This window comes from Dromaius novaehollandiae, chromosome 34 (assembly GCF_036370855.1).
Source record: "Dromaius novaehollandiae isolate bDroNov1 chromosome 34, bDroNov1.hap1, whole genome shotgun sequence".
Classification (NCBI taxonomy): domain Eukaryota; kingdom Metazoa; phylum Chordata; class Aves; order Casuariiformes; family Dromaiidae; genus Dromaius; species Dromaius novaehollandiae.
The window spans coordinates 570,424-594,963 of NC_088133.1; the positions used below are offsets into that span (position 1 = coordinate 570,424).

General features: G+C 70.9%; 5 protein-coding genes across 5 annotated transcripts; 2 read left to right on the plus strand and 3 right to left on the minus strand.

Moving 5' to 3' along the window:
- The first annotated feature begins 40 nt into the window (after positions 1 to 40).
- MIA (MIA SH3 domain containing) lies at positions 41 to 950 on the plus strand. Its single transcript, XM_026097949.2, has 4 exons — positions 41 to 365; positions 431 to 564; positions 638 to 748; positions 829 to 950. The coding sequence occupies exons 1-4, from the start codon at positions 254 to 256 to the stop codon at positions 862 to 864; spliced, it is 393 nt and encodes a 130-aa protein (XP_025953734.2). The 5' UTR covers positions 41 to 253; the 3' UTR covers positions 865 to 950.
- A 311-nt stretch (positions 951 to 1,261) lies between these two features.
- RAB4B (RAB4B, member RAS oncogene family) lies at positions 1,262 to 8,874 on the plus strand. The gene is made up of 8 exons (XM_064503106.1): positions 1,262 to 1,456; positions 4,280 to 4,360; positions 5,525 to 5,639; positions 6,273 to 6,335; positions 6,479 to 6,633; positions 7,059 to 7,154; positions 7,349 to 7,498; positions 7,606 to 8,874. The coding sequence occupies exons 1-7, from the start codon at positions 1,441 to 1,443 to the stop codon at positions 7,462 to 7,464; spliced, it is 642 nt and encodes a 213-aa protein (XP_064359176.1). The 5' UTR covers positions 1,262 to 1,440; the 3' UTR covers positions 7,465 to 7,498; positions 7,606 to 8,874.
- Positions 8,875 to 10,131: 1,257 nt separating this feature from the next.
- On the minus strand, positions 10,132 to 13,281 carry LOC112981919 (cytochrome P450 2C11-like). Its single transcript, XM_064503094.1, has 9 exons — positions 13,117 to 13,281; positions 12,845 to 13,007; positions 12,585 to 12,734; positions 12,346 to 12,506; positions 11,397 to 11,573; positions 11,181 to 11,322; positions 10,925 to 11,112; positions 10,469 to 10,610; positions 10,132 to 10,384 (listed from the first exon to the last, which is right to left on the minus strand). The coding sequence occupies exons 1-9, from the start codon at positions 13,279 to 13,281 to the stop codon at positions 10,203 to 10,205; spliced, it is 1,470 nt and encodes a 489-aa protein (XP_064359164.1). The 3' UTR covers positions 10,132 to 10,202.
- Positions 13,282 to 13,959: 678 nt separating this feature from the next.
- On the minus strand, positions 13,960 to 18,745 carry LOC135325251 (cytochrome P450 2G1-like). Its single transcript, XM_064503108.1, has 9 exons — positions 18,333 to 18,745; positions 17,419 to 17,581; positions 16,776 to 16,925; positions 16,532 to 16,692; positions 15,940 to 16,116; positions 15,734 to 15,875; positions 15,433 to 15,620; positions 15,205 to 15,346; positions 13,960 to 14,141 (listed from the first exon to the last, which is right to left on the minus strand). Exons 1-9 carry the CDS (start codon positions 18,513 to 18,515, stop codon positions 13,960 to 13,962), a joined length of 1,488 nt encoding a protein of 495 aa, XP_064359178.1. The 5' UTR covers positions 18,516 to 18,745.
- An 816-nt stretch (positions 18,746 to 19,561) lies between these two features.
- LOC135325249 (cytochrome P450 2G1-like) lies at positions 19,562 to 23,934 on the minus strand. The gene is made up of 9 exons (XM_064503093.1): positions 23,730 to 23,934; positions 23,090 to 23,252; positions 22,208 to 22,357; positions 21,968 to 22,128; positions 21,353 to 21,529; positions 21,123 to 21,264; positions 20,844 to 21,031; positions 19,887 to 20,028; positions 19,562 to 19,760 (listed from the first exon to the last, which is right to left on the minus strand). The coding sequence occupies exons 1-9, from the start codon at positions 23,907 to 23,909 to the stop codon at positions 19,579 to 19,581; spliced, it is 1,485 nt and encodes a 494-aa protein (XP_064359163.1). The 5' UTR covers positions 23,910 to 23,934; the 3' UTR covers positions 19,562 to 19,578.
- Positions 23,935 to 24,540: the final 606 nt, after the last annotated feature.

Sequence of the window (24,540 nt, forward strand, 5' to 3'; positions counted from 1 at the left end):
GCAGCGCGTCGCTCCGCGGGCAGAGGAACGGTTTCGGCCGAGTCTGGGATGGGACGGGGGGGGAGGCGAGGGGGCCGCCGTGGTGCTTCCGCGCCCCCCCGGCTGCGGTGCCCCCCTTCCCCTGGGCGCCCGGCTGGGACAAAGGCCCCAGTGTGCGCCGGAGGCGGGAGAAGGGGCCGCCTTGTTCCCGTCCGGGGGCCGGACCGGCGGCGGGCGCCCGCCCCCCCGTCCCTGTCCCCGTCCCCCGGCCAGGATGGCAGCGGCGCTGCGGGCCGCCCTGCTCTGCGTCCTGCTGGCACCCGGCGCGGCCGGGCACCGCGACAGCCTGGCCGAGAGGAAGGCCTGCGCCGACGAGGAGTGCAGCCGTGAGTGCCGGGGGGGCCGGCAGCGGGGGGCCGGGGGGGCCGGGGCTGACCCCCCCCTCCCGCAGACCCCATCTCCGTGGCCGTGGCCGTGGCGGACTACGCGGCGCCCGACTGCCGCTTCCTGCCGCTGCAGCGCGGACAGGTCGTCTACGTCTTCTCCAAGCTGCGGGGCCGCGGGAAGCTCTTCTGGAGCGGCAGCGTGAGTGAACCCTGGGTGCGGGGGGGCCGGGGGGGCCGCCCGCCCTGCCTGACACCCCCTTCCCCCCGCGCAGGTCCAGGGCGGCTACTACAGCGAGCAGCCGGCCCGCCTGGGCTACTTCCCCAGCAGCGCCGTGCGGGAGACCCGCGCCCTGCGGCGGGCGGCGGTGGAGCTGGACACGGACGTGAGCGCCGGGAGGGTGGCGGCGGGGGGCACCGGGGGGGGGGGCTCTTTTTCACCTTTTTCTGCTCTTTTCCCTTCCAGGAATGGGATTTCTACTGCCACCGCAGCCGGCGCTGAGCCTGGCCCCCCCCTGCCCCTCGCGGCCCCCCCCGGCCCCGTGCCGGGCTGCTTCCCCCTCTCCTGAATAAACCCTGCTGGCAGCACCCGCGTGGGCGCGTGCGGGACGGGGCGTGGGGGGGCCGGGGGGCGGCGGGTGCCCTGGGCCCCCGGGGGCAAAGCGGGGGGCCGGGGGGAGCAGGGCAGGGGCCTGGGTCCTCCCTGCCCCCCTGCAACTGTCCCCACCTCGTGCAGTTACCCCCCCGCAACTGTCCCTGCCCCCATAACTGTCCCCACCTCGTACAATTGCCCCTGCCCCCCCCCCTTGCTGCCCCAGGCACCGCCGAACCCGCCGACCCCAACCCATCGGCCTGGCCCCGCCCCCTCGCTCGGCCCCGCCCCTCGCCCCGCCCCCTGGCTTGGCTCCGACCAGCCCCTGGCGCCTCGCTCGCGCAGGCGCGCAGAACCCGGAAGCGTCTCTCCTGGGCGCCGCCATATTGGCGGGTGCTGGGCGCCGCCATATTGTGCCCGCTCCCTTCCGCACGGCCCGGCGGCGGCAGGAGGCGGCGGCAGGAGGAGGCGGCGGCGGCGCCAGCCATGTCCGAGACCTACGGTGGGTCGGGGAGGGAGGCAGGGGCCGGCACGGGCGGAGGGGCGGCTGCGGGGGGCGAGGGGCCCGGTGGGCTCTGGGGGGGCCCCTCCGTGGGGCGGGGGCCCGGGGAGGGGGGGCTCTGCGGGATGGGGGCCCATAGGGAGCGTGTGGGGCTCTGTGCGGGGTGGGGGGATCTATGGGGCTCCGCCTGGGGCCCTGCGTGGGATATAGGGCTGCGTGTAGGACGGGAGGGGCTATGGGGGATGGGTCTCTATAGGGAGCCTGTGGGGCTCGGGGTGGGATGGGGTGGGGTCTGTGGGGCCTGTGTGGGGTGGGGGTCTGTGTGGGGTGGGGGGCATCTGTGGGGCTCTGTGTGGGGCTCTGTGTAGGATATAGGGCTCTGTGTGGGGCCCTGTGTGGGATGGGAGCCCTATAGGGAGCATGTGGGGCTCTCTGTGGGGCAGGGGGACTCCGTGGGGCTCTCTGTGGGGCCCTGTGTGGGATATAGGGCTCTGCGTGCTGCGTGGGGAGGAGGGGGCTGCGTGTGATGCAGCCCTATAGGGAGCCTATGGGGCGCTGTGTGCGTAGGGCGGGGGGGCCTGTATGGGCTGGGGGCATATGTGGGGCTCTGTGTGGGGTGGGGGGTCTGTGGGGATCTATGTGGGGCGCAGGGAAAGGGCATGGGGGGAGCCTACAGGACTGGGGGGGCATATGGGGCACAGCATGAGCCCCTCCAGGCGACGTGGGGCACACGGGCAGGCCCGCTGTGGGGCTGGGCGCTCCCATCGCACGAGCCGGAGCCCCCACGGCAAACACGGCGCCCCGAATCCTCCCCGCGGCGGAGGCTGCGGAGGGTCCCTGCACGGCGAGGCGCTGCCCTTGGCGCGCGACCCACGGCGCAGCCCCACGCCGGGGCGGAAAACCCCGGCCTGCCCGGCTCCGGCTCCGGCTCCAGCTCCGGGCAGCTCTACCTGGGATCGGCCGCCTAATGATTAAAGGAGACGGCAGCGGACGCGTGTGTGCGCGTGGGGCTGGGCTGGGAACGCCAGCGGAAGGGGGCAGCTCCGTGGGGCTGAGCGCGACCCATACGTCGCATTGTCCCTTCTCCTCCTCCGGGTTAATTGACGCCTCTGCGGAGGGCGACGGTGCCGACGCGGTGCCTCTCCCCGGGGCCGAGGCGGCCGGCTGCAGGTGCGTCCCCCTCCCCGTCCCCTCGCGCCGGTCCGGCCTCCGGCACCCGCTGGGTGAGGGCGGCCCGTAGCAAAACCTCGCGGCTTTCAGCAGCGGGTATTTCCCACGCAGCTCGGGAGAAAGTCTTTTCTTCGGGGCTTTTTCCTTCCGCCGCGTCTCTTTGGGTGCTTTGCATATATGCGGTTTTCCCTGCGTAGCTGGTGCCCCGGTTGTGTTTACGGTGTTTGCTGAAACCCGTCGGGGCAGAGCCGGGGCCGCCCCGTGCCCGCCAAGAGCGCGTTGCTCGCGCCACGTTTCGTCCCCGCGTGGCCTCGCTGCGAGACGAGCAGGCGAGGCCGGAGTTCCTCGGCTCTCCTCTCCCGTCGCGCGGGAACGCTCCCCGGCCAAAGCGGCTCCAAAATGCTTCCCTAGCGAGCGCGATCAGGAAGGGACCGAGCGTCCCGCGAAGGCGGCGGTGCTTGCGGGAGGGCTCCTCTCCCAAGCGCGTGCTGCCCGTTTTGGAGGCGCTGCCCTCCGCCAGCCGCGCAAGACTGTTAGGAGCTTCCCTGGAAAACCTCGTGGAATAAACAGCCTTATCTCAGGCGAGATAACGAACCCGGGGAGCTGCCTTCGGGCGCTGGGCTGCAGCTGCCGCTCGGGTAAGAGCAGTGTTTACCGTCAGCGCTTTGCGTCCTTGCAAAGAGCTCGTGCACTTTCCTGCTGCGCGCTTTCACCGGGGAGGGGAGGACGGGGAAGCACAGAGCTGGGAGAGCAGCTTCGGGGCTGTTTACTAAAGCCTGCAAGACCGGAGGAGTCTGAGTGGTATCGACCCAGCTGGCGCGTGAGGGCCGGCTGCCGCGCTGTGTTTTCTGGTCCCTGCAGCCCTCTCCCGTCTCCCGCTTAGCAGCGACGGGTAGACGAGGCCTCCTCCCTGCCGCCGCGCCTGCAGCGGTCAGCGACTGCCGCCTCCTCCCGAAAAAAAGCCAGAAAAGGGCATTTAGCTGCCCGCCTCGCTGGTCTCGTCCACCACCCAGTGCCCTGGTCAGCAAAGCTCGGTGTGCGGGAGGCGGAGGGAGCAGCTCCTTCGCCTTCTCCCCGGGGACAGGGATGTTTACGGGAAGCGCCGGGGCTCTGGCTGCGCCGCGGCCCATCCCGTTCCCGGGAGGCGATACCCCGCGCACGCGGGATCCGGAGCGGTTAAGTGCCTGGGCCTTTTTGCTTAATGCTTTTGTTTGGCGTTGGAGCCGAGGCTGAAACCCTTCCCGGGATCCCTGGGAGGTGCCCGCGTGGAGCAGCTCTGCTCCTGCTCTCCATCTCCGCTTCCCCAGCGCGAAGCAGAGGAGCGGTATGGTAGGTCCGCCCGGGTTGCTCGGGGCCGGTCGCGGCGAAGCGGCAGCCGCCGTGCTGCAACCGGAGAGATGAGCGGGGAGAGGCGTTTGGCCCGGCGGAGCGGGGCAGCTGCGCCGTCGGTGCGGAGAGGAGGCAGCTTCGCCAGGGAGCTTGGCGCGGGGGCACGCGGAGCCTTTCTTTCTCTCCGCGGGGGCCGTTGGGGAAACAAAGATGCCTCTGCTCGCGAGGCGTGTTCACCGCAAAGTTCAGGTTTCCTCAGCTCTTTCCCCATCCCGCCGGTTTGTGCATGCGTGTCCGTTAAAACGTGGTTGTTTTCCTCCCCAGATTTCCTCTTCAAGTTCCTCGTGATAGGCAGCGCTGGAACGGGGAAGTCCTGCCTCCTCCATCAGTTCATAGAAAATAAATGTAAGTTGCTCTCTTGACCGTCGCTAACGTGGACGTTGTTCCTCCTGACCGGATTTGTCTTTTGGACTAACGAGAAACGCTGCTGAAATATTTCCCTGTAGAACCTTTTTCCAGAGGAATGAAACGCCGTTCCGTAGCCTCAAACCTTCGTTGCCAGGCCCGGCAATGGAGCGCTCTCAAGTTTTGATGCATTAATAGAGCTTTGCCGTGAACCTCCAAAACTTCCTTATTCTCCTTTGAAAACTCGCTTCCTTTTTTTCCGTGGATAGAGGAAGGCTTTGAGCCTGCCTACCTGGAAGTGAAATGCCAAGAACCTCCTGCGTGGGGCTTTCAGATTTAATTTCACGTGTGTTGGCACAGTCCTGGCTTCCTCTCCTCAGCCGATTACAAAACCGCGTTGTAATGAACTTCTCGTGTTGGCAAATGATCTGGGCAGCTTAGGCAAATTGTGCCCGAGCACAAAGGCGTTTGCCCCGAGGAACCGAAATTGCGAGCAAACGGCGGCTGTGCCTGCGCCGGGGGCATTGCCGTTCCCGCCGGGTTGGCAGAGCAGGCCCGGGCCAGCGGCCGGGCGGTCGCCGCGCTCATCTCTGCACGGCTGCCGCGGTGCTCGCGCGGCATCAGAGGTGCTTCGCCGCCGCGGATGAGACTCGCGCGGCGCTGGAAGTGGTTCAGGGGCTTTGCGCGGGATGCAAAACCCTTGCAGCTTCCGCACCGCAGAGCCGTGACTTCCTTTTCTGAAAGCCCCGCGGTTTCAGGGCGCTTTTGCTTTTGGCAGAGCTCGGTGAGGCTGCGGGTGGGGGGGAAGGCTGGGCTGGGGGGAGCGGGCAGGGGGCTGCAGGCGGATGAGGGGCGGCGGGGGGGCTGAGCTGGCCCGGGGTGGTAAAGGCTGTTGGCAGGTCTGTCGTGGGGAAAGGAGATCTGCTTTGTGCCTCTCCCGAGCTAATGTGCTCTAGCCTGAAGATACACGTTTATTTCCCCTTTTCTTTGCCCCTCTGTCTGCTCTGAATGAAATAATTTGAGATCGCTGCAGCCCCAGAAATGGCAATCTTGTGTGTTGGTGCTTTAGTGCCTCGAAGCTGAGGTCGTGGGGAGAAGCGCCTGTTTTTGCCAGTTTCTAACGTGCCGAGCCCGGTCTCTGCAAGCCACCTCTCTGTTCTGCAGTCAAACAGGACTCGAATCACACGATCGGCGTGGAGTTTGGCTCCAAGGTCGTTAACGTAGGAGGGAAGACAGTGAAACTGCAGATCTGGGACACAGCTGGGCAAGAAAGGTTCAGGTATAAGGAAATGTTTTTTCTCTTACTGAATTGTGGTATCGGAGCCTGTGGATTAGCTTTGAAATCGTGCATAAGCCCGTGTCGTGTTCAGAGCCCTTTGGGTTTTGTTTCCCCCTCCTTTAAGCCCTTTCCAAAGTGGGTGAAACGTAGCTGCGTTTCCAAAGGCATCTGCCTTGGCTGCAGCGTGCAGCATGTGAAATGCTGGGCAGTATCAGGACTCGCCCGGCGTCTCGGCTAGCAACTGCTTTCGGCCTTGAAAAGAACATCAGCGCCTTGGCCGAGATGGGAGCCCTGACGGCGCCGGTTCCCCGGATTTGGGCCGGTTCTGTCTCTCGCCCGAGTCGCCTGCCGCTGTGGGGCCGTAAGAGCTGCCTCGTGCGTTGGCGTTTGGCTCCCCAGCTGGGCGCAGCCTCGGCAGGGCTGGGAAGCGGGTGCTCCCGTTGGTTTTTCCCCGCTTCCCGTTGCTTTCCGGACTCTCTCCGGCAGCGCTGCTGGGTCGGAGGGTTGTCGGCAGCGCTGCTGCACCTTCCCCGCGCCCCAGCCCTCCTCGATCCCCGAGGAACAGGGCCGAGGGGGGAACGCAGGCTCCCCCGGCTGCGCACCGCTCCTGTGCCGTCCTCTCTCCCTGCGTAGGTCGGTAACCAGAAGCTACTACCGCGGTGCGGCCGGGGCGCTGCTCGTGTACGACATCACCAGGTGGGTGGCAGCTCCCGGCGCCCCGTTTCCCTCCCTGCCTGCCTCCCTCCCGCCGAGGGGCTGCGGGGAGCTCGGGCGCTAGCCCTGGGCCTCTCGGCGCTGGGAAGGGCGGCTCTCAGCCCGCCCCTCCGCCCCCCTCGCAGCCGGGAGACCTACAACGCGCTGACCAACTGGCTCACGGACGCGCGCACGCTCGCCAGCCCCAACATCGTCATCATCCTCTGCGGGAACAAGAAGGACCTGGACGCCGACCGGGAGGTGACGTTCCTGGAGGCCTCGCGCTTCGCCCAGGAGAACGGTGAGGGCGGGGAGCGCGGGGACGGGGGGGCGGCACCCCCGGCAGCCAGGCCGTGGGTCCCTCGGGGCATCCCGACGTGCCGCCGGCGTCCCGGGGAGAGGCGGGGGCTCCGGCACGTTCCCCCGGGGCCGTGGAGCGTCCCCTGACCGGGAGAGCTCCCCTCGGAGCTGTGCGGGAGCAGGGCCGCGGGCGCATTCGCGTGTTGCCCCGTGATCCCGGATCTTGGTGGGAGCGAGATGATCTGGTCCAGGTTCTGGCTGCAGAAGGAGGGCCGGATCCAGGGAGGCGGGAAGAGCCGCGCTGCTTTCAGGCCCCGGTGCTTCGGTCGTCTTGTGTTTCGCCCTCAGCGGAGCGACTGCGCTCCCGGGCAGCGGTTCCCCGCCGGTCGTTGCCGTTGAAATAACCAGCGTGTTTCACTGCCTCAGAGCTCATGTTCCTGGAGACCAGCGCCCTGACGGGAGAGAATGTCGAAGAAGCCTTCTTAAAATGTGCGAGGACCATATTAAACAAAATCGAGTCAGGTACGGCGCTCGGCGCTTGGGCTGGGGGGCGGGAGAGGCGTTTGGCAGCAGCGAGGTTTGAATCCAAGCACGGGGATTCCCTCTTTGCCTTGTGCTTTCCATCCAAAACTTCACCTCCCTGAAACCGGGAAGCGAGGCGCGTTCCTGGGAAACGCCGCTTTTCCCCCGCGAGTGACTCCCCTTCCCCGGCGCAGGCGAGCTCGACCCGGAGAGGATGGGCTCGGGGATCCAGTACGGAGATGCCTCCCTGCGCCAGCTGAGGCAGCCGCGGGGAGCTCCGGCGCAGACCAAGCAGCAGTGCGGCTGCTAGAGGCCGCTTGGGCGCCGAGGAGCCCGTAGGCAAGGTGAGACGGCCGGGGGGAGCCTCCTCCCGAGCCCCCCGGACGGGCAGGCCGCCCCGCTCCTGCCCGGCGCCCGCGAAAGCCCTTTCGTGTCTTCTCCTCCCCGCCAGGACCACGTGCCTCGCTCGCCGAGTCCCCGCTTCCCACGGAGCCCCCTGCCCCCTCCTCCGTTCCGTCAGCCCTCCTCGTCCGAGAAGCCCTGGGACTCTCGAGTTTACCTCCGTGGCAAACGCCCCGTTTGATTGTATTTGACCGAGGTGGCTTCTGTCGAACGCTCCTCGCCCGCCGCTCGTCCGTCCCCGTGGCGCGAGGCCGGCTCGTCCCCGCCCTGGGCCGCGCCGCGGGCGGACCGCCCGGCTCCTCCGTGCCGACGCCTGGGGCCGGCGGGCGCCTGCGCGGCAGCCTCTGTCCCCGTGGGTCCTGTGCTGTCCCCCCCTGAGCAGGCTGGGTTTTGTTTCGCTTGTTTAAAAATAATCTCCCCCGAGACGCTGCTGCGGGGTGACGGTAGCGTTTTGGGGGTGCCTGGATGAAGGGGGGGGCCGCGGCAGAGGGGTCGGATCCCCCGGCCCGGGCTCCGGTGGGAGCGGCGGCTCGGCTCCAAGCGCCTCGGAGCCAGGAGCGGTGAACGTGCCCGCCAGCCCCTGGGTTTTGCCTTTTTCTGCGTTCTTCGGTTTGAATTTCCGCTCCCTCCGCACACCCCCACGGCGTTTTTTTAGGGAACGGTGCAAACACTCCACCTCCGCCCTGACCTCGCCGGGAAGCCGCTTTCCCCGGGGCCGGGCTCTGCCCCCCGGCTCCGTGTTTCGGGGCAGCGTCTCTCCCGTCGGCTCCGTCCGCCCGGAGCGGGATCCCTCCGCTGCCGACCCCTCTCCGCCGGCGGGGCGCAGCCCGGGGCCCCGCTCCCGTCGCCGTGCACCGGCCGCGGATGGGGTGCGGGAGCCTCCCCCCGGCACGGCTGCCAGAGCTGCAGGCCGGGCCCTTCCCCTCCGGCCGGGCCCCGCTGTGAGTTTTAAACCCTCCTTATTTAAAAATATCTCCAGCCGAGTAGGGGAAAAAAAACCCCACCTTTCCCTGCTCGGCTGCCCGGGAGCGCGTGTGCGTCCCTGCCCTTCGGCGGGGGGGGTTCGCTTTCTTTCTGCTTCTGTTTGTGTTATTTATTGCACTTGGGTGGGGGAGAGGGCCGTGGGGGGGGCGTCTGTGCTCCCCCAGCCCGTCTGCATGCACAGGAGGAGGGGGGAGAGGCGGCCGGACCCGACACGGTTTCTGATTTAGCCCAGGTTCGTTTTCTTCTCTCTGAAACAAAAAAAAAAAAGCGCGATTCCCTCCACCTTCAGGCTGTGAAAACGTGACTCTCGTACATAAAGTATTAATGTTTTCCAGTGCGCGGCTCCCGCGGCTCCTGTGGGGGGGGCGGGGGGCCGGCGTGGCGCAAAGGCCTTCTGTGGGGCTGGGGGCCGCCCCGGCGTGCGCGACCCGGACCCCCAAATTGCCCCGTGGGGGGGTGGGTTTGGGCCCCCCGGCGCCGAGAGCCGGGGTGGGGGGTGACCCCTCGCCTTCCCCCGGCGCCAATCGAGCTTAACGGCGTGGTGCGCTGCCCCGGACGCCTGGGCCCTTCCTTGGGCCTGGCGTTCCCACGTTTGGGGGGGGGGGTCTCCTATAGGACGCCTGGGCCCCCGTGCAGGGCGGGGGCCCCCCCATCCCGCTTCCCAGCCTGGGGCAGGAGGCTCTTCCCTGCTCCCGGGGCACGGAGTTAGCGGGGGCCCCGGCTTCACGCTGGCCACGAGCCTGGCAGCCCCCCCGCTGCCGGCTGGAGCAGGGGGCAGAGCCGGGCCAGGCCCCCCCACGCCGGGGGCTGCGGGTTGATCATTAACTTCACAAGGCCGCAGAGCAAACAGCCGGGGGGGCGAAGGGAGCTGGGCGGGGGGGGCAAAGGTGTTGCAAAAGCACCGGGGGGTCGAGGGACCCGGCATGCAGCTCTCGTGGCTCTAGCTGTGTCCTGCACAGCGTCCCTGGGGTCCTGCACGGTGTCCCTGGGGTACCGCCGTGGGGTACAGCGTCCCTGGGGTCCTGCACAGCGTCCCTGGGGTACCGCCGTGGGGTACAGCGTCCCTGGGGTCCTGCACGGTGTCCCTGGGGTACCGCCGTGGGGTACAGCATCCCTGGGGTACCATGCAACGTCCCTGGGGTACCGCCGTGGGGTACAGCATCCCTGGGGTACCGCACCCCCGGGGCGCCGCAGCAGCCCGCTTCCCCGCGCCCCCCACCACTCTCCCTCCGCGCCCAGGACGCAAACGTCGTCCCCCTGCTCCGCACGTCCCAGTTCGCAACCCGCAGGCCTTCGGCCCCGGGCGCTTCAAGTGCAACGAAGCCTTCGTGGTGCGGGCGAAGGCCTGGCGGTGATGGAGCTCTTCATCTTCCTCACCAGCACCCTCCAGCACTTGCAGCTCCGGGCCACGGGGACCCGGCGGACGTCGCCGTCACGCCCGAGTCCAGCGGGTTGGGCTGGACGCTGCCGCTCGTGCCGCGCTGAGCCCCGCGCTGCCCCGCTTTGCTCCCCGGGAAAGACCCCCGCGTGTCCCTGCATCCCCCCTCTTCCCGGCCCGGGCGCTCCGGGACGCCAGCAGCAGCACGAGGCGCGAGGGGCAAAAAATGCACTTTAGTTCCCGACGCAAGCGGGCGGCGGGCCGGGGGCCTCCGCCGGGGCCCCTCAGCGCGGGCAGAAGCAGAGCTCCACGGGCTGCGGCATGTTGAGGATGCCGCTGACGGCGGGGCGCAGGTCCACGGGGGCCGCGCCGGGCGGGCGCCGCAGCCGGAAGCGCTGCAGGATGGCGGTGAGGAAGAGGAAGAGCTGCGTCCGCGCCAGGCTCTCCCCCAGGCACATGCGCTTCCCTGCGGAGAGAGCGCGGGGCCGGCGTTGGGCGAGCCGCGTTTCGGGGCGGCCGGCTCCGGGCCCCGCTCCGCCCCGCCGCTCACCCGCCGAGAAGGGCAAGAAGGCTTCGTTCTTCTTGAAGGCGCCGTGCTCGTCCAGGAAGTGGCCGGGGTCGAAGGCCTCGGGGTTGCGGAACTGCCGGGGGTCGCGCAGCGCCGAGCTCAGCACCGGGTAGATGGTGCAGCCCTGCCGGGAGAGAGGCTGGCACCGGCCGCGCGCGGCAGGGACGAGGGGCCGCGCCAGGGCGGGGTGTCGCGGCCCGCTGCGCAAGCAGCGGTGAATGATTAAACCCACCGCGCAATCGATGATCAATGATTAAGCGCACGGCGCGATTAGCAAAGGGGCAATTAGCGCTGGCTGCATGCGCAGCGAGCGAGGAGCCAGGGCGGCTTCGCCGCCGTCGCGTCGCGCTATCCGCGCTCGGCCCCCGGTGCAGCCCGCAATCGCGGGCCGGCCCTTAATTAGCCGAATCGGCAGCGGGTGGAGGGGGCGGGCGGGACCTTGGGGATGGTGAAGCCGCGGAGCTGCGTGTCCTGCGTCACGGTGCGGACGAAGCCCAGGGGCACCAAGTCCAGGCAGCGCTGGGCCTCGTGGATGACGGCCTCGGTGTAGGGCAAGGCCGCCCGGTCCCGCAGCGCCGGCGCCCGCTCCCGCCCCACCGCCCGCTCGATCTCCTCCTGCACCTTGGCTGCGGGGCGGAGACGGGGGTCGGTGCTGCCCGGGACCCCCGGCGGCCCCCCGCCGCCCCCCCCCCACCTGCCACGGCCGGGTGCTCCAGCAGCAGCATGAGGCAGTAGCGGATGGAGGTGCTGGTGCTCTCCGACCCGGCCAGGAACATGTCGAACAGCGTCACTATCAAGTTCTCCCGCGTGAAGACCGTCTCCGGCTTCCCCTTCTCCTGCGGCGGGGGCAGCGGACGGGGTTTGGCCGCCGCAGCTCAGCCCCTGGCCCCGGCCCCGGCGCCGGCGCTACCTGCTCGATCTTGCGCAGGAAGGCGTCCGTGAAGTCCCGGGGGGCGTCGAAAGCCACCGTGGCCTCGTGCTCCGCGATCTTCCTGGCCAGGAAGTCCTGGACGAAGAAGCTGTTCCGGAAGAAGGTTTGGTGGGGGCCGGGCAGGCGGTCCATGATGCTGGGCATCATGTTGTAGAGCTGCGAGGGAAAGAGAGGCCAAGGGATGCTCGGAGCGGTGCCGGGACGCCCAGAGCAGCTCCTGGCACACGGCAGCGACGCGGTGCCGGGAGCGGCGCGGGGAGGCCTGGAGCTCTGTCAGGGTGCACGGAGCAGCTCCTGGCACGCGGCAGTGCCGGGATGCCCGGAGCGACTCCTGGCACATGGCAGCGACGTGGTGCTCGGAGCAGCGCCAGGACGCCTGGAGCTGCACCGGGATGCTTGGAGCAGTGCCCGGCATGCAGTGATGACGGCGTGCCCGGAGCAGTGCCGGGATGCCCGGAGCAGTGCCGGGATGCCTGGCGTGACTCCTGGCACGGAGCAGCGACGTGGTGCCGGGAGCAGCGCCCAGTGTGCAGCAGCGCTGGGATGTCTGCAGCAGTACCAGGACGCCCGGAGCAGCAGCGGGACACCCGGAGCTGCATCGGGATGCCCGGAGCAGTGCCTAGCGTGCAGCAGTGCTGGGATGCCCGGAGCAGCCCCAGGGTGCCCGGAGCTGCACTGGGATGCCCGGAGCTGCACCGGGATGCCTGGTGCAGTGCCAGGATGCCCGGAGCACTGCCAGGATGCCTGGAGCAGTGCCAGGATGCCTGGAGCACTGCCAGGATGTCTGGAGCTGCACCGGGATGCCTGGAGCAGTGCCTAGTGTGCAGCAGTGCTGGGATGCCCAGAGCTGCACTGGGATGCCTGGAGCAGCCCCAGGATGCCCGGAGCAGAGCCGGGGCCCCCGGAGCAGCGCCGGGACGCCCCTCACCTGCCCGGCGACAGAGCTCTCCAGGTGGAAGTTCTCCGCGAGCAGCCGGAGGACGTGCAGGTACTCCTGGTCGCGGTAGCTGAAGCGCTCGCCGAAGAGGATGCGGCTGATGGCGTTGCCCACGGCGGCGCTCAGCAGGAGCCCGGGGTTCAGGGGCTGCCCTGGGGCCGGGCGGGGGGCGTCAGCCTCCCCCCCGCCGCCTCCCCCCGTCCCGCCGCGTCCCCGCGGCGCCGCCCCACCTCTGCTCGCCGCCAGCTCCTGCAGCAGCAGCCCCGTCTCCTCCTGCACTTGCTCCTCGATGCTGCGGCGGCCCATGCCGAAGTCCCGCAGGGTGGAGAGGGCGAAGCGGCGGGTCTGCAGCCACGTCTCCCCGTTGCTCATGAAGAGTCCTGCGCGGCGGCGGGGAGGGTCGCGGGGGGGCCGGGCCGGGGGCCGCCCCGTGCCACCATCCTGTCCCATCGCCTCCCATCCCGTCCCGTCGCATCCCGCCGCGGCTCACCCAGGCCCTTGCCGATCTTCTCGGAGGAGGGGAAGCGGCCGCGGTCGGTGAACTCCTCGCTGCGGCTCACCAGCACCTCCCGCACCACGTCGTAGCCGAAGAGCACCACGGTGGGCTCCGAGCCCAGGCGCAGCATGAACACGGGGCCGTACTTCTCGCTGAGCTGCGGGGACGGGGACGCGCCACGGCATGAGCGGGGCCGGCTGCCCGTGCACCCCCGGCCCCCCGTGCACCCCCCGGGCCCCCCCCGTGCACCCCCCGGCCCCGCTCGCCTTGCGAAACGCCTCGCAGGTGTCGGCGGCCCGCAGCTGCAGCAGGTTGCCGATGACGGGCAGCGCTAGGGGCCCCGGCGGCAGGGTCCGGCCCCGCGGCCGCCAGCCCCACAGGGCCAGCAGGGCCAGCAGGGCCAGCAGCAGCAGGGTCCCCGCCAGCTCCATGCCGCTGCCAGCGGTGCCCCGTCTGCGGCCGCCCGGGCGCCGGCGGGAGCAAAGTCTGCGCCCGCCCGGCGGGTTGCACCCAGCGCCATTGGACGCCGCCGGGGGCCGGACGGGGCGCGGGGCTCGCGCGGCCGATGCCCCTGAGCCCGTCCCGGGGACGCTCGCCGGCCACGTGCACCGCTTGCACCGGGCGCCGGCCCCGCACGCTCCCCCTCGCCACATGCCAGGGCTGCAAACCGGCGCGGGAGCCGCCGAGGGTTTCTCCCCGCACTTGAGACGTGTTGGTGGGGCTCTGCACAGCTCTGCACAGCTCTGCACGGCTCTGCACGGCTCTGCACGGCTCTGCATGCTTGGCCTGGGGCTCTGAGCGGCTCTGCACGCTGCTTGGCACTCCGCACAGCTGTCTCAGTGCTCTCTGGGGCTTTGCACAGCTCTGCATGCTTGGCCAGGGGCTTTGCACCCCCCCGCTGCACCCTGCACCCCCCCGCTGCCCCCCCCCGCTGCCCCCAACGAGCCCGACCAGCACACGGCTGCTGCGCAGGGACTTTAATGAGGGGCGCGAGAGGCCCCCGGCGCCGGGCGCCCGCTGCAGAAAGGCCGCCGAAGCCCCGTGGTCGGGGGTCGCTGGCTCCGGGGGGGCCGCGGCTCCGTCCGGGGGGGGCCGGGCCGGCGCCGGGCTCAGCGCGGGACCAGGCTCAGCTCGTAGCGGGGGGGGACGTTGCCGAAGCCGCTCAGGCGGGGCGAGACGTCGAGCTGCGCCGGCGGCACCCGGGGCCGCAGCGAGAAGCTCTGCAGGACGGTGGTGAAGTAGAGGAAGAGCTCCATGCGCGCCAGGGCCTCCCCCAGGCAGATGCGCTTCCCTGCAAGGCGCGAGGGCGGCCGTCACCGCCGGCACGGTGCTCCCGGCCCGCCCGGCATCCGCCTGCATCCCGCCGGGAGGAGGCTCCGCACTGACACCCTGCATCCCGCCGGGACACTGCTCCGGCACCCTGCATCCCGCCAGGACACTGCTCCAGCACCCTGCATCCCGCCAGGACACTGCTCCGGCACCCTGCATCCCGCCGGGACACTGCTCCGGCACCCTGCATCCCGCCAGGACACTGCTCCGGCACCCTGCATCCCGCCGGGACACTGCTCCGGCACCCTGCATCCCGCCGGGACACTGCTCTGGCACCCTGCATCCCGCCAGGACACTGCTCCAGCACCCTGCATCCCGCCGGGACACTGCTCCGGCACCCTGCATCCCACCGGGACACTGCTCCGGCACCCTGCATCCCGCCGGGATGCCGCTCCAGCACCCTGCATCCCGCCGGGACACTGCTCCGGCACCCTGCATCCCGCCGGGATGCCGCTCCAGCACCCTGCATCCCGCCAGGACACTGCTCCAGCACCCTGCATCCCGCCGGGACACTGCTCCGGCACCCTGCATCCCACCGGGACACTGCTCCGGCACCCTGCATCCCGCCGGGATGCCGCTCCAGCACCCTGCATCCCGCCGGGACACTGCTCCGGCACCCTGCATCCCGCCGGGATGCCGCTCCAGCACCCTGCATCCCGCCGGGACGCCGCTCCGGCACCCTGCATCCCGCCGGGACACTGCTCCGGCACCCTGCATCCCGCCAGGACACTGCTCCAGCACCCTGCATCCCGCCAGGACGCCGCTCCGGCACCCTGCATCCCGCCGGGACACTGCTCCGGCACCCTGCATCCCGCCAGGACGCCGCTCCGGCACCCTGCATCCCTCCAGGTCGCCGCTCCGGCACCCTGCATCCCTCCAGGATGCTGCTCCGGCACCCTGCATCCCGCCAGGACACTGCTCTGGCACCCTGCATCCCGCCAGGACACTGCTCCGGCACCCTGCATCCCGCCGGGACGCCGCTCCGGCACCCTGCATCCCGCCGGCGGGGCCGGGGCACGCGGTACCCAGGGAGAAGGGCACGAAGGCGTCGTTCCTCTTGAAGCGGCCGTCGGCGTCGAGGAAGCGCCCGGGGTCGAACTCCTCGGGGCGGCTGAAGTACGCGGGGTCGCGCAGCACCGAGCCCAGCACGGGGAAGACGTCGGTGCCCTGCGGGCGCACGGAGGGAGGGAGGGTGCTGGGGTCGGGCACCGCCGCCCGCGACGCCCCGGCGCAGCCCCCCCCCGCCCCCCCACCTTGGGCAGCAGGTAGCCGCGGAAGAGGGTGTCCCGCGTCACCGCGTGCGGCATCCCCAGCGGCACGATGTCCGTCAGCCGCTGGATCTCGTGGATCACCGCCTCCGTGTAGGGCATGTTCACGCGGTCCTCGCTGGCGGGCGCGCGGTGCCGGCCGATGACGCGCTCGATCTCCTCGTGCACCTTCTCTGCCGGGGCCGCGGGGCGGGAGAGGGGCTGTGCCGGGCCGCGGCCCCATGCACCGAGCCATGGATGCATGCACCAAACCATGCCCCCCCCCCCCGCCCCCCCGGGGCTCTACCTTCCACCTGCGGGTGCTTCATGAGGAAGAGGAAGCCGAAGCGCAGGGTGGAGCTGACGGTCTCCGTCCCCGCGAAGAAGAGGTTGAGGGCGGTGAGGACCAGGTTGGTGCTGTTAAACTCGCTCGCCGGGTTCTGGCTCTCCTGGGGGGGGGACGATGCTGCAGGGCCAACGCGGCCCCCCCGCCCCCCCCCGGCCTCCCGCTACCTTGTCACCCTGGATGAGGAAGCAGTCGATGAAGTCGCGGGGGGCGGCGGGGTCCAGGGACGCCCGGTTGGCCGCCACGCGCGCGGCCACGAAGCCCTTGAGCTCCTCGATGAGGCGGTAGAGGCGGTTGTGGCGGCCGGGCAGGTACCGCAGGACGCCGGAGAACATGTCGTAGAGCTGCGGGGGACGCGGATGCAGCGCCGTGGGGATGCGGCTGCGGCAGGGACGCGGCTGCAGCGGGGATGTGGATGCAGCAGGGATGCAGCTGCAGCGGGGATGCGGATGCAGCAGGGACGCGGATGCAGCAGGGACGCGGATGCAGCAGGGACGCAGATGCAGCAGGGACGCGGATGCAGCAGGGATGCGGATGCAGTAGGGATGCAGCTGTGGCAGGGACGCGACTGCAGCAGGGACGTGGATGCAGCAGGGACACGGATGCAGCAGGGATGCAGCTGCAGCAGGGATGCAGCTGCAGCAGGGATGCAGATGCAGTAGGGATGCAGATACAGCAGGGATGCGGATGCAGCAGGGACACGGATGCAGCAGGGATGCAGCTGCAGCAGGGATGCGGCCCCGCGCGGGCCGGGCGCACCTGGGCCCAGGGCGTGCTCAGCTCCACGAAGCTCTGGTTGACGAGGCGCAGCAGCTCCAGGAAGGTGCCGTCCGCGTAGTCGAAGCGGCTCCCGAAGACGACGGCGCTGATGACGTTGGAGACGGTGCGGCTCAGGAAGTACGTGGGGTCGAAGGGCTGCTCTGCGGGGGTGGGGGGGGGGGACGGGGCTCGGCACGGCTCCCCCCGCGCCCCCCGCCCCCCCACCCCCCGTGCCCCCCCGCACCTCGGGTGTCGCGCAGGGCCTGCAGCAGGAACTGGGCCTCCTCCCGGATGCGCGCCTCGATGCTGCGCTTGCCCATGCCGAAGTTGCGCAGGACGGTGAGGGAGAAGCGCCGCAGCTGCTTCCACCGCTCCCCGTTGGCCAGGGCCACCCCTGCGCCGCCGGAGAGACCGGGCTGAGCGCGGGCTGCGGCCCCCGCCGACGCTGCACGAGGGCCGTGCAAGGCGGGGAGGCACCGGGGGGGGGGAATGTGTGCGGCGGGGGGGTGCACGGCATGGATGCACCTGGGAGGGACTGGGGGAGGGATGCAGGCAGGAGGGATGCGCATGGGATGGGTGCATGCAGAAGGGACTGGGGGGGATGCATGCAGGAGGGATGCGCATGGGAGGGATGCGCATGCAGGCAGGATGCTTGCAGAGAGGATGCAGGCAGGAGAAATGGATGCAGGAGGGATGCAGGAGGGGAGGATGCAGGCAGGAGGGATGGATGCAGGAGGGGAGGATGGATGCAGGAGGGCTGCAGGGGGGAGGATGCAGGCGGGCAGGATGCATGCAGGAAGGATGCAGGCAGGAGGGATGCAGGAGGGGAGGATGTTTTGCAGGCGGCCGCCGCTCCTGGCCCCCCCCAGCCCCGCGCCGGGGCCCACCGAAGCCGTTGAAGTTGCGGTCGATGATGGCCAGCGCCCCGCGGCCGCTGAACTCCTCGGCGTGGTCCACCAGTGCCTCCCTGACGGCCTCATGGCCGCAGAGCACCACGACCCGCCGCGGCCCCAGGTGCACCGTGAACACGGGGCCGTACTTCTCCCGCAGCTGCAAGAGACGGGCCGAGCGGGGCAGCGCGGGGCCCGCGCCGGGGCTGCGACGAGCCCCCGGGGTCGCAGCCGGCCCCCGGGTTGCATCCAGCCCCCCAGTATCACATCCAGCCCCCGGGGTCGCAGCTGGCCCCCGGGGTTGCAGCCTGGCCCTGGGGTCGCAGCCAGCCCCCAGCATTGCAAACAGCCCCCGGGGTCGCAGCCAGCCCTCAGGTTTGCATCTGGCCCCTGGGGTCGTAGCCAGCTCCCTGGGTTGCAGCCAGCCCCCAAGGTTGCATCCAGCCCCCGGTATTGAATCCAGCCCCCGGGGTTGCAGCCAGCCCCCAAGTTGCAGCCAGCCCCCTAAGTTGCATCCAGCCCCCTAAGTTGCACCCAGCCCCCAGCATTGCACCCAGCCCTGGGGGTTGCAGCCAGCCCCCGGTATCGCATCCAGCCCCCGGTACCGCATTCAGCCCCTGGGGTTGCACCCAGCGCTGGGGTTGCACCCAGCGCCTGGTATCACATCCAGCCCCCGGGTTGCATCCAGCCTCCAGGGTTGCATCGAGCCCCCGGTATCGTATCGAGCCCCCGGTATCGCATCCAGCCCCTGGTGTCGCACCCAGCGCTGGGGTTGCACCCAGCCCCTGGTGTCGCATCCAGCCCTGGGGCCACATCCAGCCCCGGGGCCGCATCCAGCCCCTGGTGTCGCATCCAGCCCTGGTGTCGCATCCAGCCCCGGGGCCGCAGCCAGCGCCGGGGTCGCAGCCCACCTGCATGAGGGCCTGGAGGGGCCTGCGGGTGCTCAGCTGCAGCAGGTTGCCGAGCAGGGGCAGCGGCGCGGGGCCGGGGGGCAGCCGCCCCTGCGGGTGCCGGTGCCGGAGCCGGTGCCGCTGCGCCGCGGCGAGGAGCAGGCAGCAGAGGCAGGCGGCCAGGAGCAGGGCGGCCGGCTCCATGGTGGGTGCTGCCGCCGCCGCCGCCCGCGCCCGCCTTATATCCCGGCAGCGCGGGGGGCGCGGGGGGCTCGGCGCCCGGCCGGGCCCGTTGCATAACCGGAGCCCGCGGGGCCCCGCCGGGCGCTTGGAAATTTCCAGGGGCGTTGGGCGACGCGGCTGCCCCGCCGTGCCCAGCGCCGTGCCCAGCCCCGAGCCAGCGCCCCGAGCCAGCGCCCCGGTCGCCTTGCGGGAACCGGTCCCCGGCGTCACCCGAGGCCCCGGCGGGACGAGCCGGGCCGGTCCCCACTTGTGCGGCGAAACCAAACACCCTTAAGGCGATTAAGTGCTGATTGTTCCCACAAAGCCGGTGCAAACACTGCGCTCGGCCACGCCAGAAATTTAATCGGGAGCGTTGGGTAACCAGGGGTGGGTTTGCGGGGCGGGGGGGCCGCGGGGGGGGCAGGAGCTCCGCGGGTGGCACCAGGGCAAAGGGGGGACGGGGCCGCGCGGCCGGGCCGGCGCTGGGGTCCCGCAGCAGGTTCCTGCAGCCGGTTCCTGCAGCGGGTTCCCGTGCCGGCTCCTCGCACCGGGCTCCCACGGTGGGTTCCTGCAGTGGGGTCCCGCGCCGGGGTCCCGTGCTCGGTTCCCGCAGCAGGTTCCCACAGTGGGTTCCCACGCCGGGGCCCCGCGGTGCCGGTCCCAGGGATCCCGTGGGGCTGCGGTGCCGGTCCCGGGGGATCCCGCCCTGGGGGTCCTGTGGGGCTGGTCCTGGGGGATCCCGCCCTGGGGGTCCCATGGTGCCGGTCCCAGGGATCCCATGGAGCTGCAGTGCTGGTCCCGGGGGATCCCGCCCTGGGGGTCCCATGGTGCCGGTCCCGGGGGATCCCGTGGCCCCGCAGTGCCCATCCTGGGGGATCCCGCCCTGGGGGTCCCTTGGGGCTGGTCCCGGGGGATCCCACCCTGGGGGCCCCACAGTGCTGGTCCCGGGGGATCCCACCCTGGGGGTCCCACGGTGCCGGTCCCAGGGATCCCGTGGCCCCACAGTGCCCGTCCCAGGGATCCCGCGGGGCGGCGCGGCCCCGGCTCAGCAGGGCACGGCGCGGAGCCGGTAGAGCGGCGGGATGTTGCCGAAGCCGCTCTCGAGCGGGGTGGTGTCGAGCTCGGCCGGCGGCAGCAGCGGCTCCAGCCGGAAGCTCTGCAGGACGGTGGTGAGGAAGAGGAAGAGCTCCATGCGCGCCAGGGCCTCCCCCAGGCAGATGCGCTTCCCTGCAAGGCGCGAGGGCGGCGGGCAGCACGGGCGGCCGGGCGGCTCCGGGAGCACCGGTGGCTCGGGGAGCTCGGTGGCTGCGGGGAGCCGGCACGGGCGGCCGCGGGGAGCCGGCACGGCGCTACCTGAGGAGAAGGGCACGAAGGCCTCGTTCTTCTTGAAGGCGCCGGCGGCGTCCAGGAAGTTGTCGGGGTCGAAGCGCTGCGGGTGCTTGTACATGGCGGGGTCGTGCAGCACCGTGCTCAGCAGCGGGTACACCTCCGTGTCCTGCGCGGGGGGCGGGGGGGGGTGAGCCCGGGGCCCGGCCGGGGGGGCGGTGTGCAGGGGGGGGGCATGCACGGGGCGGGGGGGGGGCACGCGCGGGGCAACGTGCACCGGGTCGAGCCAGGGCAGCGCACGGGGCAACGTGCACGGGGGCCGAGCCGGGACATTGCGCGCGGGGCAGCGTGCCCGGGGGGGCAGGGTGCACGGGGGGGCAGCGTGCACGGGGGGGGCAGCGTGCACGGGGGCAGCGTGCCCGGGGGGGCAGGGTGCACGGGGGGGGGCAGCGTGCACAGGGGCAGCGTGCACAGGGGCAGCGTGCCCGGGGGGGCAGGGTGCACGGGGGGGGGCAGCGTGCACAGGGGCAGCGTGCCCGGGGCCAGGCACGGCAGCGGGCGCAGGGCCACGCGCATGGGACTTCGCCAAGGCAGGGTGCACGGGGGCAGGGTGCACGGGGCGGGGGCAGGGTGCACAGGACCAAGCCGGGCAGCGTGCAACGGGAGCAGCGTGCAACGGGAGCAGCGTGCAACGGGAGCAGGGCGCATGGGATGAAGCCGGGCAGCGTGCAACGGGAGCAGCGTGCAACGGGAGCAGCGTGCATGGGACCAAGCTGGGCAGCGTGCAACGGGAGCAGCGTGCAACGGGAGCAGTGTGCAACGGGAGCAGCGCGCATGGGACGAAGCCGGGCAGCGTGCACGGAGGCAGCATGCACGGAGGCAGCGCACACAGCACCGCGGGCCCGAGCCCACCGCGAGGAGCAGCCGAGCCGGCGGCCGCGGTGCAGAGCGGCGGGGGGTGCGGGGGGGGGTGGGGGGGGGCACCTTGGGGATGACGTAGCCGCGGTAGAGCGTGTCGCGGGTGACGGCGTGCGGCACGTTCATGGGCAGCAGGTCGCTGACCCGCTGCACCTCGTGGATGACGGCGTCGGTGTAGGGCATGCGGCTGCGGTCCTCGATGCAGGGCGGGCGCTCGCGGCCGATCACCCGCCCGATCTCCTCGTGCAGCCTCTCTGTGGGCGGAGGGGCCGCGTGGGGCCGGGGCCGGGGCCGGGGGCCGGGTACTGGGTGCTGCGGGGCCCCGCGCCGGGCCCGGCCCCTCACCTTGCACCTCCGGGTGCTTCATGAGCAGCAGGAAGCCGTAGCGCAGCGTGGAGCTCACCGTCTCCGTCCCCGCGAAGAACAGGTTGAGCGTGGTCAGCTCCAGGTTCTCCATGTTGAACTCCGAGGCCGGGTTGTCTTTTTCCTTGCAAAGAAAGCAGAAAAAAGCCGGAAATGCGGGCGGGATTCCTCCCCCCGCCCGCGGGGCGGCAGCCCCCGGCCCCGGCGCCCACCTTCTGCATCTGGACGAGGAAGGAGTCGATGAAGTCCCGCGGGAAGCCGGGGTCGAAGGTCTCCATGTTCTGCTGCACCCGCCGGGCGATGAACTGCCGCATGCGCTGCAGCAGCCGGTAGATCTTCATGTGGGGGCCGGGGAGGTACTTGAGGAGGCTCCCGTTCATGTCGTAGAACTGCGCGGCGAGAGGCGAGAGGTGCCGGCGGCCCTGCGGCCCTGCACGCGCCAGGGCCCCACGATGCAGCCGTGCAGCTGCCCCCGCAGCCCTGCAGCCCTGCATGCACCAGCACCCGCCCAATGCAACCGCGCACCTGCCCATGCACCCCTGCATCCGTGCACGCACCAGGGCCCCACAATGCAGCCGTGCAGCTGCCCCTGCACCCATGCATCCGTGCATGCACCAGGACCCACCCAATGCAACCGTGCACCTACCCATGCACCCATGCACCCGTGCATGCACCAGGACCCGCCCAATGCAACCACGCACCTGCCCATGCAGCCATGCATCCGTGCACGCACCAGGGCCCCACAATGCAGCCGTGCAGCTGCCCCTGCATCCCCGCATGCATGCCGCATCCGTGCGTCCACCCGCGTGCCCCCCCCGCGCCCGCACCTGCGACCAGGGCGTGCTCAGCTCGCGGAAGCTCTCGTTCATCATCTGCAGCAGCGCCAGGAAATCTGCGTCCGCGTAGTCGAAGCGGCTCCCGAAGACGACGGAGCAGATGACGTTGGAGACGGAGCGGCTCAGGAAGTACGTGGGGTCGAAGGGCTGCTCTGCGGGGGGGGGGGGGACGGGGCTCGGCACGGCTCCCCCCGCGCCCCCCGCCCCCCCGCCCCCCGGGCCCCCCCGCACCTCGGGTGTCGCGCAGGGCCTGCAGCAGGAACTGGGCCTCCTCCCGGATGCGCGCCTCGATGCTGCGCTTGCCCATGCCGAAGTTGCGCAGGACGGTGAGGGAGAAGCGCCGCAGCTGCTTCCAGCGCTCCCCGTTGGCAAAGACCACCCCTGCGTGCGGCACGGCCACGGCCACGGTCACGGCACGGCCATGGTCACGGCATGGTCACGGTCACGGCATGGTCACGGCATGGTCACGGCACGGCCACGGCCACGGCCACGGCCACGGTCACGGTCATGGCATGGTCACGGCACGGCCACGGTCATGGTCACGGCATGGTCATGGCACGGCCACGGTCACAGTCATGGCATGGTCACGGCACGGCCACGGTCACGGTCACGGCATGGTCATGGCATGGCCACGGCCACGGTCACGGCCACGGCCACGGCCACGGCCACGGTCACGGTCACGGTGACGGGTGAGCGCCCCGGGCCACGGAACGGCACCCGCGGGGCTGCAAACGGGCTGAGCATCCGCAGAGCAATGGGGCTGAGCACCTGGGGGGCTGCAGACTGGCCTGGGGGGCTGCAGACTGGGGCTGAGCACCCTGCAAGGACCAGGCTGAGCCCGCTGTGGGGCTGCAAAGTGGGGCTGGGCGTCCTGGGGGGCTGCAAACTGGGGCTGAGCACCCTGCAAGGACCAGGCTGAGCCCGCTGTGGGGCTGCAAAGTGGGGCTGGGCGTCCTGGGGGGCTGCAAGCCGGGGCGAGGAGGCAGCGTGGCCGCCCGGAGCCGCCCCCCCCCCCCCCCCAGCTCGGCCCCTTCCTCGGCTGCAGCTCGGCACCGGCTGCTCCTGGGGGTCCCGCTCGGGGGGGGTCCCGCTCGGGGGGGGGGTCCCGCTCACCGTGGCCCCGGAAAGTCCAGTCGAGCGTCGGCATCTGGGCTCGGCCGGCGAAGGCCTCGGCCTGGTCCACCAGGGCCTCCTTGACGGCGGCGTGGCCGCAGAGCACCACCACGGGTTTGGGCCCGAAGTAGACGGTGAACACGGGGCCGTAGCGGCTGCGCAGCTGCGGGAGAGGCGGCTCGGCGCGGGCACCGGCACCGGCACCGGCACCGGCACCAGCACCAGGAACGGCGGCACCGGCGCGGGAAAATCTAGCCCCAGCGCGGGAAAATCTGGCCCCAGCGTGGGAAAAACTGGCCCTGGCATGGGAACATCTGGCAGTGGTGTGGGAACATCTGGAGCCAGTGTGGGAAAAACAAGCAGTGGTGCGGGAATGTCTGGCCCTGGCGCGGGAACATCTGGAACCAGCGCGGGAACATCTGGAACCAGCGCGGGAAAAGCTGGAACCAGCGTGGGAAAACCTGGAACCAGCGCGGGAAAAGCTGGAACCAGCGCGGGAAAAGCTGGAACCAGCGCGGGAACATCTGGAACCAGCGCGGGAAAATCTGGAACCAGCGTGGGAACGTCTGGCCCTGGTGCGGGAACGTCTGGCCCCGGGGCGGGAGCGGCCTCTGCTCGGGGCGCCGCACCCCCGACTCACCTTTTCCAGGGATTTCATGGTCTGGGAGGGGGAAATCTGGAGGAGGTTCCCGAGGAGCGGCAGCGGCATGGGGCCCGGGGGCAGCTTGCCCAGGCCGCCCTTCTTCCTCCAGAGCGAGAGGAAGAAGAGGTAGGCGAGGCAGGCGGCCAGGACGAGGGTGGCAGCTCCGCTGAGCTCCATGCCGGCGTGCAGCCCCCCCGGGCCGCCCCGCCCTATATACCCGGCCCGCGGCGCCTGGCCCGGCCCCCCCGTTGCATAAGCGCCGGGTAAATAGCCCGGGCACAAAGTCGCCGCAGCCGCCCCGGAGCTTTCCAGAAGGGACACGCGGCACGGCCCGCCTCGCCCCCGGCCCCCGCCCCGCCGCCCCACGGCGTCACCCTGCCCGCGGCCTGGCCGCTGCGGACCCGGGGCTGCGGGGCCCGGCCGCGTTGCAGGGCCGGCGTGCCGCGGGGCGATGCAGGGAGCTGCGGTGCATCGAGGGGCTGCGTTGCAGCAGGTCGCATTGCAGCGGGTCGCATTGCAGCGGGTCGCATTGCAGCAGGTCGCATTGCAGCGGGTCGCATTGCGGGGTGCTGCATTGCGGGGTGCTGCATTGCGGGGTGCTGCATTGCAGCGTGTCGCATAGCGGGGTGCTGCATCTCAGGGTGCTGCATCTCGGGGTGCTGCATCTCAGGGCATTTCGGGGCAGCGTGTTGCATGCGGGGTGTCACAGGGCAGTGCGTTGTTTTGCACCACGTCGCGTTGTTTAGCACCATGTCACATTGTTTTGCACCGCGCCGCGTTGCTGGGCAGCGCGTTGTGGACTTTGCCC

Coding starts and splice junctions, on each gene's coding strand:
- LOC135325249 (XM_064503093.1), bottom strand. CDS start 23,909: ATGGAGCTCAGCGGAGCTGCCACCCTCGTCCTGGCCGCCTGCCTCGCC. Junction 23,253..23,729: donor CCATGAAATCCCTGGAAAAG/GTGAGTCGGGGG, acceptor CCTCTCCCGCAG/CTGCGCAGCCGCTACGGCCC. Junction 21,032..21,122: donor GAAGCACCCGGAGGTGCAAG/GTGAGGGGCCGG, acceptor CTCCGCCCACAG/AGAGGCTGCACGAGGAGATC.
- LOC112981919 (XM_064503094.1), bottom strand. CDS start 13,281: ATGGAGCTGGCGGGGACCCTGCTGCTGCTGGCCCTGCTGGCCCTGCTG. Junction 10,611..10,924: donor GCGGCTTCACCATCCCCAAG/GTCCCGCCCGCC, acceptor CTCTCCCGGCAG/GGCTGCACCATCTACCCGGT. Junction 10,385..10,468: donor CTTCTTGCCCTTCTCGGCGG/GTGAGCGGCGGG, acceptor CTCTCTCCGCAG/GGAAGCGCATGTGCCTGGGG.
- RAB4B (XM_064503106.1), top strand. Junction 4,361..5,524: donor TCAGTTCATAGAAAATAAAT/GTAAGTTGCTCT, acceptor TCTGTTCTGCAG/TCAAACAGGACTCGAATCAC. Junction 5,640..6,272: donor GCTGGGCAAGAAAGGTTCAG/GTATAAGGAAAT, acceptor CTCCCTGCGTAG/GTCGGTAACCAGAAGCTACT.
- LOC135325251 (XM_064503108.1), bottom strand. CDS start 18,515: ATGGAGCCGGCCGCCCTGCTCCTGGCCGCCTGCCTCTGCTGCCTGCTC. Junction 17,582..18,332: donor CCCTCCAGGCCCTCATGCAG/GTGGGCTGCGAC, acceptor CGTCTCTTGCAG/CTGCGGGAGAAGTACGGCCC. Junction 16,926..17,418: donor CCGCAACTTCAACGGCTTCG/GTGGGCCCCGGC, acceptor CCGGCGGCGCAG/GGGTGGCCCTGGCCAACGGG.
- MIA (XM_026097949.2), top strand. CDS start 254: ATGGCAGCGGCGCTGCGGGCCGCCCTGCTCTGCGTCCTGCTGGCACCC. Junction 366..430: donor CGCCGACGAGGAGTGCAGCC/GTGAGTGCCGGG, acceptor CCCCTCCCGCAG/ACCCCATCTCCGTGGCCGTG. Junction 749..828: donor CGGTGGAGCTGGACACGGAC/GTGAGCGCCGGG, acceptor TTTCCCTTCCAG/GAATGGGATTTCTACTGCCA.